At 46.0% G+C, this 13,584-nt stretch overlaps 1 protein-coding gene across 1 annotated transcript in view; it reads right to left on the minus strand.

The window, feature by feature from the left end:
• Window positions 1–1,782: 1,782 nt before the first annotated feature.
• Window positions 1,783–13,584, minus strand: part of LOC142436502 (thyrotropin-releasing hormone-degrading ectoenzyme-like) — a 283,596-nt gene continuing 271,794 nt past the window's right edge. Inside the window, exon 7 of the mRNA XM_075540114.1 lies at window positions 1,783–2,284. Within this exon, the coding sequence (XP_075396229.1) occupies window positions 2,263–2,284 (22 nt within the window). The 3' untranslated portion in view covers window positions 1,783–2,262. The remainder of the gene's footprint in view (window positions 2,285–13,584) is intronic.

Consider the following 13,584-nt stretch of genomic DNA (forward strand, 5'->3'; position numbering starts at 1 on the left):
GAGCCTCAGCAGCCACCACTGCTCCACAGCCTGCTTTTCACGGTCACACGGGGATGTCAGAGTGCCCCACACCTCGTGCACTTGACTCAGTGCTTGCTTGCAGGGGTTGCATTTCGTTAGAGCTCAACAACTTCCGAGCATTGGCAAATTCCCTCAACCAAAGGTGGGCAGCGGCCTCAAAATGTCACCAGTCATTAACCACCAGCAGGGTTGCGTTATGCTCGTCAGTGCCGTCATGTGCAAGGGGAAAGACAATTCCCACAGGCTGCCCGCTGTGTTTGGGGAGGGAATGCCAAGTGGGGAAGCTGGGGGTCCTCACCCCAGCAGCCACAGTTCCTGGCTCCAGGCCCTGCCCCAGGCTGTGCCAGGACGAAGAGCCTGGACTCTCAGAGACTCCATAGCTCGATTTCCACTCAGGTTGTGTTGTGTTGATCATTCCTTCCCTAGGCTGCCACCCATCTGTCAGTTTGTCATCATGTTGTCATTTGTCTATAGCTTTGATTGCTGTAAGCGGTGTCACCAGCTACAATTATAACCAGAGCAAGCCACTCTGGACACGCTTCACCAGAGCATCCAAGCTAGGACACACTGGGAAGAAAGACCTGATGATGTACTACTGAAAATGAGTCCATGGAACCCTATGGATCAAAAGAGAATACCGTCCAAACAAGTACTGGAAGAGGAGCACCCTAGGTGGGAATACACTCACACTATTCAGTGGGAGGACTCCCTGGGTATTGTTTGACTAGCACCCAGGAGGTCGGCAGTTAAATCCCACCCAGAATCCAAGAGGTGCCTAAGGAAGGTAGGCCTGAAAATCTGCTTCCAAAAGGTCACAGCCTTAAAAACCCTATGGAACAGTTCTACTCTGAAATGTATGGGAGTCGCTATGAGTCAAAATGGACAGAAAAGCAGCTAATAACAACAACACTGTATAAAGAACAACACTGCAAGACCTTAGGACAAAATACAGAGCAGGCACAATAGCCTCGACCCCACAGGATAGGGCAAGTTATTTTCCTTTGTACCAGAGACCGGAACTGTACAACGGAATGAAACCCTGCCTGCTCTTGTGTCATCACCACAGTCGTTGGTCCATGTTGAGTCCATTGCTGTGGCCACTGTGGACATCCATCTTATCAAGGGTCTTCTTCCCTCTTGCTGCCCCTGTACTTTAACAAGCATTATGTCCTTTCTTAAGAACCAGTCTCTCCTGATAGCATGTCCAATGGATGTGAGATGAAGACTTGCCATCCTCACTTCTAAGGGGCATTCTGGCCGTGCTTTCTCCAAGAGGGATTTGCTTGTTCTTCTGACAGCCCAGACGACTTTCGGTATTGTTTGCACATCATTCACATGCATTGATTCTTCTTCAGTTTTCCTTACTCACTGTCCAGCTCTCACATGCAATTGACCATTGAAACTACTTACCTTGAATTCAGAGCTTAGGGTACACTACCCAAAGCCACATACCTTGTGAGCGGCTGAAACATGTCTGCTGCCAGGATCTGTCCAATTCATTTTATTGAAACATCATACTCAAAAGGTGCTTTAGGCAAACATATTTTGCCTTTTGACTACATGTCCCAATAATATAACCAGGCTCAGACCCTCACATTGTAATGATTCAGCTATATGTCTGAGAGGAAAAAGACTGCCAACCATAAAACTGATGGGAGAATAGGTACTGACTGTCACCTGCAATGCCATTCCTTCAACAAATATTTATTGAGTGTTATTCAAATGACAACATTTTGCAAAGCTTTAAGAAGACCCAGATGTAGAGAACACAGTCCCTGCTCACAGGAGACTCACAGATACTGCATCAGGGCATTCAGATCAGGGACACCACAGATAGATGCCGAAAGAAAAATCATTAAAAAAATATAGCAACCACGCACGGAATCCAGGACAGATAAAATCCTCAGGAACAGCAATGGGAGTAGCGATACAGTGGTAGCTTTTTAATCTCCCATCATCTTGCATAGGGGTGGAGTCCAGACTGTCACTCAGGCCATAGCCAGTGAGGTCTCAATGTGGGCATGGCCTTCTCTTGAGGATTCTGGCAACTTCTGTATTCTTTCCTGGGGGTGAGAGACACCCATGACTTGATATTCCTGCTGACAAGATACATGGATCTACATTGACGGCAGCCAGAGCCTTGAACGGGGAGGAGTCATGTGGAGAGCCATGCCACTTTCCACCTCCACTGGGTCCATAAGACATTCCACCGACTGCCCTGTGATCTTCCAGCACTTGGTGTCATTGCATGTGTTGCATAAGTCTGAAAAAAATTTACACACTGTTATTTGATATATGGGTTAATTTCGTACTTATGTACGTGGTCTGCACTGGGCTGGGATGTTTTCTTAATATACAATTATTCTTCTATATAAAGCTTTTTTAGGACACATGAGTGTTTATGAATGTGCTTCTCTGGTCAACTCGAACTGACTCAGATACCATGAGGGCACAGGGTGGCTGTGTAGGGAAGGGGAGGAAAAGGGAACTTATAACAATGATGGATTTAGAACACACACACACAGCCTAGGGGCCGAATAACATTAATATGGGTAGAGGGACACAGAAGACAGTGTGTATAAAGATATTAATTTATATATAATTTAGTACGGGTGTGAGGGTTGAGGAGAGAGGGAAAAAACAGGAGCTGATATCAAAGGGGTCAAGTAGAATGATAGTGTTTAGAAAATGATGGTGGCAGCATATGTACAAACTCGCTTGATCTAATTGATTTATGGATTGTTATATTACCTGTCAGAGCCCCCATTAAAATGTGTTCTTTTTTCGATAACAACATAAACTCACTGCCATGGAGTCAATTTTGACTCAGTATAGAACACCCCCTGTGGTTTCCTCGCTTGCTATTCTTTAAGGAAACAGAAAGCCTTTGCTTTCCCCTGCAGAGTGGCTGGTGGTTTCAACTATTGACTTTGAGGTTAGCAGGCACCATAGCACCATGATTCCTAAGGATGCTGGTAGAAAGGGAGAACCTTGTGGAACATAATTTAAAATTCTTTAATTATCTAGACTTACTTAACTGGAAGAGTCCCAGAGACTATGACCCTGAGTTACTCTTCAAACCTTGAATTGAAACTGTCCCCTGAAGTCATCTTTAAACTAAATAACAATTTAGCTCTTAAAGGATTGCATCCTTGAGTATTGCAGTCTTTAAAAAATCAGCACAAAACTAAATGGGCTACAGATAAGTCAAAATATATGTGAGAGGGTTGTGGCAGAGAGATTAAGTAAAAAGAAACACCTAGAATAGAAAGAAAAAGAATGTTAATTCAATATGAAGAGTGTGACCAATGTCACTGAACATTGTGTCCAGAAAGGGTTGAAATGGAACAGATTTTTCTTTGTATGTTTTCACATATCAAAATTAAATATTAGTAGAAAAAGAGAGAGACTCGCATCTGTTTGAGGCAGACTACCAAATACTGGGTTATATATAATGCTAAGTATTGAAATATTATCCCATTTTCATATGGCAAGTATGGAAAGCCAAGGATGGAGTGAGGCATTCACAGGGGAGATGGCATTTGAATGATCCAGGAATATGGCTAAAGAAGATGCTCATTCCCGGGTGTTTCCACTGGGTTCGCAAACACATCAGCAAATGAATGTCAAATAACGCGTCTCACCCTCTAACTCAGAGCTGTGCAACCGAACTCTCTTCTATGATGAAAATGTTCCAGAGCAGTGATTCTCAACCTGTGGGTCGCGACCCCCATGGGGAGGGGGGGTCGAACAATGCTTTCACAGGGGTCATCCGATTCATCACAGTAGCAATATTATAGTTATGAAGTAGCAACAAAAATAATTTTATAGTTGGGGGGAGCACCACATATGAGGAACTATATGAAAGTGTCACAACATTAGGAAGGTTGAGAACCACTGTTCTAAAGGCATGACATCCAACCTGGTAGCTACTACATTTTATCAGGAAAGACCAGTCCATGGAAAGGGACATCATGCTTGGTAAAACTGAAGGTCCACAAGAAAAGAGACTGACCATCAAGGAGATGGGCTGACACCATGGCTGCAACAATGGACTCCAACCTAACAACCAAGGCGAGATTTGGCACAAGATCAGGCAGTGTCCTCAAAGTAACATCCTTGATCTTCAGTCTTTTTAAAAGATCTGGTGTAGCATATTTAGCCAATGCAACGTGTCATTTGATGTCTTGACTGATGCTTCCTTGAGCATTGATCTGGCTTAGGGTTTAAAAATTCCCCTTGGCTTCTCAATCATACAGGAGGCCCACACAGTGATCATCTTTCTTCACTACACAGAGTGTCATGCCCCACTCACATTGGTCTCCTTGCTGTTCCAGGAAGAAGCTTGGAGAACCCAATCACAAGGCCTTTTGCACTGACTGTCTCCTACCTGGAACACTTTCCCCACCGCCACATGGCCACTCCTGTGTCTTCCTACCTTATTCAAGTACTGCACTATCAATGAGATCTTCCTTGGCTGTGATGCACTACTTGCCCCAAGTTTCCCATCCAGCGCAGTTTAGTGAGAAAAATCTCACTGCTACCTGCAGGGGGGGAGCCTCGGCACTGGCATCTCAGAAAATGGAGCATAATCAGAGCAGAAATGTGACCCTACCTCTCATGCTAAAAGGCTGCTAACTGCAAGATCTAAACCACCACACAACCAGCCACTTCTCAGGAGAAAGGCTGAAAGTTAGTCTCAGAAACCTACAGGGGAAGTTCTACCCTGTCTTATAGGGTCATTATGAGTCAGTATCAACTCTATGGCAGTAAATTTGCATTTAGGGGGGGGCGCGTTCTAAGGAGCTCTGGGTCACATACCCTGATCAATCCAACTGGCAGCTGCATCAGCTGGCTAAGGCTTCAAAAGACTGAGTAGGTAACCCAGAGCTCAGTGCTGTTGGCAGAAACTTGTGGGGGTTCAGAAGGACTTGAGGTGATGGTGTCCTTCTCAGTGGCCTCAGATAATCTTCTCCCCGGTCTGGGCATCAGCATCTTCTTTGCAAAATGGGATGATTGCATTAGAGAACCACTAAACTCCTACATACCTGAGCAACCAGGAAGCAATTGTGAATCCTGGAGAGGAGCAAAGACTATGCTGGTGGCTCTGCAAATCTTGGGAAGCCTGGATCCGATGCGGCTGGAACTGTCCACAGCGAGGCACCAAGAATCCCGAGAGCTGTAGTTCAGGTCTCCCCCTTGCCTGTGTACCATGGAAGATTTAATAAATGTTCTCCTCATGCTAGGATCCTTGGTGGCAAAGTGGCAAAATCCCTTCACATTGGCCTGTTAACTGCAGGGTTGGCAGTTCAAACGCACCTGCTGCATTCCTGTAGGAAGGGCAGCTTTCAACTCCCACAAAGAATTGTTGTTTCAGAAATCCACAAGGACAGTTGTATCCTGTAACTATGAGTCAGAACTGGCACAATAGCAGTGCGTGAGTGAGCTTTAAACTACATTTGAGACTGTGGTCTAATTTGAATTCCCCTACCTGTCCATTGGGTGTCATGGCAAGAGAGTAGATAGGAGAAAAAAGGGTAGGAGGCAGTGAGGGAGGAGGGTAGAATGTACTGGAGTAACACATTCTGGCAGAAAATTGTGTGTATGTGTTTGTGTGCGTGTTCTATTGTAATTCACACAGATTATGGGTGGGGGAGGGAACTGAAAAAGTAAATATCCATGAAAAAGAAAATTGTTTTTCTTTGGTGATTTTCCTTTTGTTGAGCTAAGGGATGGAGAATGTACTGCATGGGCGTGACCAGCCACTGGACCGGTGTGCTGTTAACACACCCTCCTGCCTTTGCATGCTGGGGGCCTCTCTGTAAACAGAAGTGACTTGTGACTTCTGATTTCCTGGGGCTCTAATGAGAACCCGAGAATAGAAGTTCTAAATCATGAACAAAGGAGATACAAAGGGTTAATGAGAGGACAGAAGTTTGAAGTTTCATTGGATGAACACAGCGCCAGCATCCAACAAACATGCCAAAGGCTGAACTCTGCCCGGAAGTAATGAATGAGCACTGCCTTTAGCCCGTGTCCTCACTCTCCCCGTTTCCTGCACTCCAAGCCAGCCTCACTAAGAGTAGTCAAAGGTGACATGGTGGTCCTTTCATCTCTCTCTGACCCCTCACGCTGCCTTCACCTCTATCCAAGTTGCTTCATCCTTCCCCCTTCTCCCTGATCTTCCTCGTGGAAAGATCTAATTCATACTAACTGGTAAAAGTCAGTTAGCACACAAGAAAGAAGACATCTCCTTCCTCAGCCTATGCTGCAGAAAAGGAAACTCGGGCTTGAGCTCATTTGCCCAACTGTCAAAGGTCCCATCACGGGCAGGGCCATGATGTAAAAATTCAAGCAAGCAGCCCCAGAGCCAGAGCTCCCAACCCTCATCCACTACAGTTCACGTTCATGGGGTGAAGTGGTGAAAAGCTAACCAGAAACTGAGAGTCAATGTAGATACCCAAGGCTTACTTGCCAGGGCACTCACTCACTGCCATTGAGTCAATGCTGACTCATAACAACCCTATAGGACAGGGTAGAATTCCCCTGTGAGTTACTGAGGATGTATCTCTTTATAGGAATAGAAAGCCCCATCTTTCCCTTGTGGAGTGGCTAGTGGTTTTAAACTGTTGCACAAAGCATAACCATGACACCATCAGGACTCCAAAACATGCCAAGGCAATCAATGGTTCTGTGAGATCTCTCAGGATAGAGATATACCTTGCTCCTTGGCTACACACGAGAAAGCATTCACCTCCAAGCCTAGTTTGTGATCCAAGTGAGTTTTATGAGAATTAGAAGAAGTTTCAGGTTTATAAAGGCACCTGCAGGGCTCTTCAGAAATGTGCATCTCCTTAGAAGCTTCCCTGAAAATCACGAGGTTTGATCTGTGCTCCTGCCTTTTAAATCACTCCCAGAGGTGGGGCGTGCTGGTGACCCTGGTTGAACTCATTGGCTGAACTGAATTCACCTGGCCTTGTTGGGCCAATTCAGGTGCAGAACACAGCCAGGTGTACCTCCCCTTCCTGGCTGGGAACCTGAGCCTTTGAGCATGCGCGGTGTACCACTCGTTCATGGGACAAAGGCTCAGACTGCTGACCATGCGTAATGGATGCCTCAGTCCCTAAGGTAAACTACCTAGCAGTTCCAAAACCCCACTGCTGTGTAGTGTTCATGAACTTTGGCAGGAACACATCCTTACCACGAAGAATCCTGGTGGCCCAATGGCTAAGCACTTGGGCTTTAGACCGCGGTCAGTAGCAACACATGAGAAAAAGGTCTTGCCATTGTAAACATTCCACCCCACTGCCATCAAACGCAAAGGACCTCTGGTGACATAGCGGGCTACTCACAGAGCTACTAAATGCAAAGTCAACAGTTCTAACCCACCAGCTTCACTGTGGGAGAAAGATGAAGCTATCTATTCCTATAGAGACATAATATCTCAGAAACCTATAGGGAAAATTCTACCCTGCCATGGACTACTAAACGAACAACCTAATCTGACTTGGAAGAAGTCAGGCCAGAGTGCCCTTGACAGCATATATGGCAAGATTTTGCCTCCCAAATATGTTGGACATATTGCCTGGAGAAGGACATCCTGCTTGGTAAAGTGGAGGGGCAGCACAATAGAGGAAGGCCCTCGATGAGCTGGATTGACACCGTGGCTGCATCAATGGACTCAGGCAGAGAACAAATGTGATGATGGTGCAGGACCTGGAAGTGTTTGGTTCTGTTGTGCATAGGGTCACTTTGGGTCAGAAACCACTCAATGGCACCCGACAGCAACAACAGTATATAAGATCACCATGAGTTGGAATCAACTCGATAGAAAGTGGGCTTTGGGTCTGTCATGGAACCAACCCTGGCTCATAGCAACCAAATCATGGGATTCTGAGGCTGTAAATCTTCATGGGAGCAGAGGGCCTCATCTGTCTCCTGCGGAGCAGCTGGTAGGTGTGAACCCCTGACTTTGCAGTTGACAGTCTAACACTTCCCTTAAAGTATCCCCCGGGGCTCCTTTGGTAACGATGACAGACTACGAAACCCAATAGGGACATTTCTACTCTGTCACATGAAGGCATCCTGTGCAGAATGGGCTCAACGGGAACTAACACCAAACCCACCACTTTTAACACCATCCCAACCTTACAGACTGTGCTAGGCTCTTGAAGGAATTGACTTTTTGCACTCCCACTGAGCGAGCTATGAGCATGCATGCCAACACGTAACTTCCGGTCCTGAACTAGGGATCAGCTGCACATGTAAGGTTGTGCTTCTAATGTGGAAGGAAGTAAAGAGAGGGGATCTGGAAGCAGGAAAAGCCAGGAAGCAGGAGTCACTTAGGCAGACCCCTTTCCTAAACCAACTTAATTAGCATATCACAGATCCTGGCTCAGAGGTGATGTTCAAAGAAGAATTGTTGACTGAATATACAAGGGAAGGAACAGAATAAGTGAACACAGAAATGTGCTAATGACCAAATTGACTCACAGTTCCGACCCTGCTCTTCTTCTTCCAAGTTCTTCTCTAGTTACTAATGGTATTTGCTTGACCTCTCACAAGCACAAAATGAGCCCTGGTGGCCTAGCGGTTAGGCAGTGGGCTGCTAACCACCAAACTAGCAGTTCTAAATTAGCAGGCATTCTGAAGGAGAACAACAAGCTGTCTGCTCCTTTAAAGAATTACAGTCTTGGGAATGCACAGTGGTAGCTCTACCCTGGCCCATAGGGCTGCTCTGAGTCTGACTCGACTGGACAGCAGTGAGTATGGGTTTGGTTTGGTTTTCACAGGTACCCCGATCCATTGGTGGTCTTGGTAAATTGCAAACGCTGGTTCAGTGGACCTTGTGTAGGGCTTGAGAATTTGCACTTCTAACAAGCTCCTGATGTTGCTAGTCTGTGACCATATTTAGGGTGGCAAGGCTCTGGACTCCCGGGGTCTTCCTGGTGGCTGCTGTCACAGCACAAGTTCCCAAGAGTGCACCGCTACTCATTTCTTTGGAATGATTTGGACTGAGTTTTCCCAGCCATTTCATCAAGGTTTTTGGCTATTTGTTCCATGACACCGAAAAGTTTGGACGTGACATATGCAGCTCAGGCTGTATTATCTATCTTCTCTGCCCTCTTGGATTGGAGATGGATCACCTATGAAGCGATGAGGGTAAGAAGGGTTGGGTGTCCCCGGGTAATGTGAACAGTTAGCGCGCTCAACCACTGCTGATTAAAAGGTTTGCGGTTCAAATCCAAGGCCCCTCAGGAGAAAGGCCTGCTGATTGACTTCTGAACGACCAGCCTTTGAAAGCTCTGTGGGGTCCCGTGGTGCTGACCCACACGGCGTCACCGTGAGTTGGAATGGACTCCTCAGAAACGGGTTTAGTAAGCAGCACAAAGAGGAAACTCCTTGGTGAACTGGAGGACACGGTAGCTGAAACCATGGGCTCCAACATACTACTCCTGAGGCTGGCAAAGGACCGGACAGTGCTGCCTTGTGTTGCAAAGAAGGTCCCTGTGATGTCAGAATGACTGGACAGCACTAACAACAATAAAGGATGTCAGGGCCCTTCACTTCCCCAGACCACTGACCAGGTTCAAAGACCCGCATGCGAGTATAGTTTCACAGTTAGACGTGTTTAGAAAAAATAATGTTTGCAAAAGTAAAATCTTGGTTTACATTTTACAGAGCATGCACAATGAGTAGAACTCTTAAGGTCCACCGGAACCTGTTTAGGGTCCCCTCCACTTGCTCACCACCGATAAGTCGATTCTGACTCATATTGATCCTACAGGAGAGGTTAAAATTTCCCCTGTGGGTATTTCAGAAACTGTAGCTCCTTATGGGAATAGAAAGCCTCCTCTTTCTCTGCAGCTGGTGGGTTCAAACTGCCAACCTTGTCTTTAGCAGCTCAGGACTGACTTGTATCTCTATGAAACCAAAATCTACCTCACTGCCAGGGAGGTGATGCTGACTCATAGTGACCCTGTGAGGCAGAGTAGATCTGTCCCTGTGAGTTTCTGAGACTGTAACTCTTTATAGGAGTAGACAGACTCTTCTTCCCACGGAGTGGCTGGTGGTTTCAAAGTGCTGACTTTGGTGTTAGCAGCCCAACATGCAAACACTATGCCACCAAAGCTCCTTTTGTACTCCTATAAGTAGATAAATATTTCTCTTATATCTGTGTTTCAACCAAAGGCATGGCTATAAAGGAAAAAAGGCCATGAGTGTCAAGAATGATTTGAAAATGTGGAGTTCTTTTGGGAAAGGATATATATATATATATATATATATATATATATATATATATATATATATATATATATATATATATATATATACTTGTGTATATAAATAGAATTCTGACGGCGGCAAGAGCGGTCAGGAGTTGGACTGTTAATCTCAAGGTCAGCAGTTTGAATGACCAACCGCTCCTCTGGAGAAAGAGGAGATTTTCTACTCCTCTAAAGAATCACAGTCTCAGAAACCCACGGGGGCCATTTTACTCAGTCCCATGGGCCTGTGAGTTGGAATGGACTTGATGGCAGTGAGGGCATGTAAATATGCAAACACCCACCTCGGACTTAGGATTTGACCTGCTCCCTCAGCCCTGTGAGCATCTGCATCCGAAGCCATGGACTTGGCCTTCTGTGAAGAACCCATTAGTGCACCGCCACAAAGAGAATGAGTTTCCTCTGTGTCAGTCCATTACCCTGCCAACGATCAGGATGGAGCCAACACCCTTGGTTTCCCAGAGAAATTGGCTCAACATCCCCCTGATGTGGTTGCATGACATGGGCCACTCATGCAATGCACTGCATGTGCTCTATTTAATGCACTATCACCAACAAGTCTACATGGGTGGTAACTCTGAAAACCTTGCCCAAACAGCTGGCTTCACCAAAGTATATGGAACCATGTGGAGTCGTCGACCATTTCGACTCTGCACTGGCTGTACGTTGGCATTGCCAAGGGGGCTTTCTCACTGACCGTGACCTGAATCCTGCTTCCACTAAGCCTTGCTTCATTGGTCTGGGATGGGGGCAGGCCAATGGGAGGCTTGAAAGCTCCTAAGGGATTCCAAAGTATGACCAAGGGTGAACACTACTGTTTTTGGCCATCACATCCGGGAAGGCCCTTGGGACTTTGCCACTCAAAGTATGATAGGTCAAGGAAACAACAACATCAGCATTAGCTTCTCCCATGCTAATGCCATCGAGTTGATGCTGACTCATATAGACCCTACAGGACAGGGCAGAACTGCCCTTGTGGGTTTCCCAGACTGTCACTCTTGCCCGGAGTCTACAGCCTCATATTTCTCCCAAGGAGTGGCTGGTGGTTTAGGACTACTCTCCTTGTGGTTAACAGCCCAAGAGTACCAGGGCCTCTAGAACTGCTGGATCCTAGACCCCACCCTGAACCCACAAAATCAGAATCTGCCCCCCAGCCCGATTTCCAGGAACCTGGGTAAGTGCATGCATGTGAAAGTTTAAGAAATACTTCCTTAGAAACCATTACTTTCCAGAACAAACTCCTCCTGCCAGAGGTGCAGAAATGGAAGCCCATTAGGCCATGCTCGCCTAGAAGCAATTTGAGGTCTCAGTGCTCCTATATCCTGGCTGTCATCCAGATTTCCTTATTCTCACCTGGACTGTTGTCACTGCAGCAGGTATTGGTGAGTCCTCAGCACGAACAGCCCCAAATTCGGTCTAGAGACACAGCTCCCATTTCAGAGTAGTACAATCCACAGTGTCCTGTAGAGTTTCTGGCTTTTACTGGCTTGGGGTAGGGTCTAGTGGGAAACGCATCTTAGCAAGAGCCATTATGTATTCTTGATGTGCACAATGAGTTTGTCTTGAGGCATATTTATGTCTGATGTTGTTATGTATTCTCTTTCTATCCCATGCAACGTTATTTTTTTTGAAAATTTATATTTGCTTTTAATTACCCAGACATATAAGTGATTTATAGCTAGGTCTGATCGATTGGAATCAGATGACCACGCCTGGATTAACCATGGGTCCTGGTGACCATTAGGCACTTCTTTCCATGAATGATATTTTCACCTGAGTGAATGCATTCAAGACTTTTCTTCTCTTAAGATAAATAAGCAGGTGGGTATCATTTTGCTCTGCTGGCACTTCCTTGTGCTGTTTTAAGTTCACCCAGCAATTTTTAAAAAGAGAAACATATTACAACTGTCACACACTTTATAATTCATGTGGAAAAATTTGGGGGAGAGCTAAATAGAGGTGACCCGTGGTGCAGTCTTACTTACTGCTTGTTAGAAGGTACTGAAATCTTATATACATAAACACTAGAAACCAGGAGAGAGGAAATGGTGGTTCCATGGCAGAATTCTCACTAGCCATGCAGGAAATTTGGGTTTGATTCTTGGCCAGTGCGCCTCCTGTTACAGCTACCACCTAACTGCTAGTGGAGGCTGGTATATTGCTATGATGCTGAACAGATTTTAGCGATGTTTTCTGCCTACAGACAGACTAGGAGGAAAGGCCTGGTGAACTCCTTCAAGCCATCAGCCACTGAAAACCCCCCAGCTGACAAGGGGTCAAATCTACAACCCATTGAAGGAATGGGGTAGGACCAGTGGGCATTGAGTTCTGTAGCGCATGGAGTCCGCATGAGTCAGCTGGCTGACTTGAAGGCAATTGTCCACAGCACTCTCTAGGAAGGCAGTGGTTGGAGCACATAGGCGTCCTTCATGTGGCCCCATGATCATCAGGCCTTAAGTCATGCAACCAACTCTGGGAAATGAGAGATGCCCGGGGTACCAGGAATATTTGAAAGACCTGGTGTAAATTGGTTCAGCCCAGGGGAGTTCTGGAAACCACCGAGGTAAGCTTCCTGCTGAAACCACTAACTTAGCTCCAGTGCGAGTGGATGGGTGTCTGCACATGTACCCAGCCACCATTAGTGCGTTTGTTGTTGTTGTTGTTGCCGTTCACGTCCGTAGAGTCGATGCCGATTCACAGTGACCCTATATGACAGGGTAGAATTCCCCCTGTGACTTTCTGACACTGTGACTCTTTACAGGAGTAAAAAAGCCTCATCTTTCTCTTGAGGAGTGGCTGGTGGTTTTGAATGGTTGATCTTGCCATTAGTCCATTGCGTAACCAGGTGCTGTCAATTTGGTTCCAATTCATGGCCACTCTATGTACAGCATAACAAAACAACACGCTGCCCTGCGCATTTCTCACAGCCATTCCTACATTTGAGCCACTGTGTCAACTCATCTTGTGGAGGTTTGTCCTCCTTTTGTCTTGACCAAGCATGCTGTCCAACTCCAGGGACTGGTCCCTCCTGATAACACCCAAAGTACATGAAGCCAAATGTCACCATCCTCGCTTCTAAGAATCAATCTGGCTGTAGTTCTTTCAACATGGATTTGTTTGTTCTCCTAGAAGTTCCTTGGTGTATTCAATATTCCTCACCAGGACCATATTTCAAATGCATCAATTCTTCTCATGGGACTTCCTTATGCATTTTCCAGCTTCCACATGAAAATAATCATGCCTTGGGATAGGATACTCCTGAGTTTTTAAGGTGACA

This window comes from Tenrec ecaudatus, unplaced genomic scaffold, assembly GCF_050624435.1.
Source record: "Tenrec ecaudatus isolate mTenEca1 unplaced genomic scaffold, mTenEca1.hap1 Scaffold_370, whole genome shotgun sequence".
NCBI classification, from domain to species: Eukaryota; Metazoa; Chordata; class Mammalia; order Afrosoricida; family Tenrecidae; genus Tenrec; species Tenrec ecaudatus.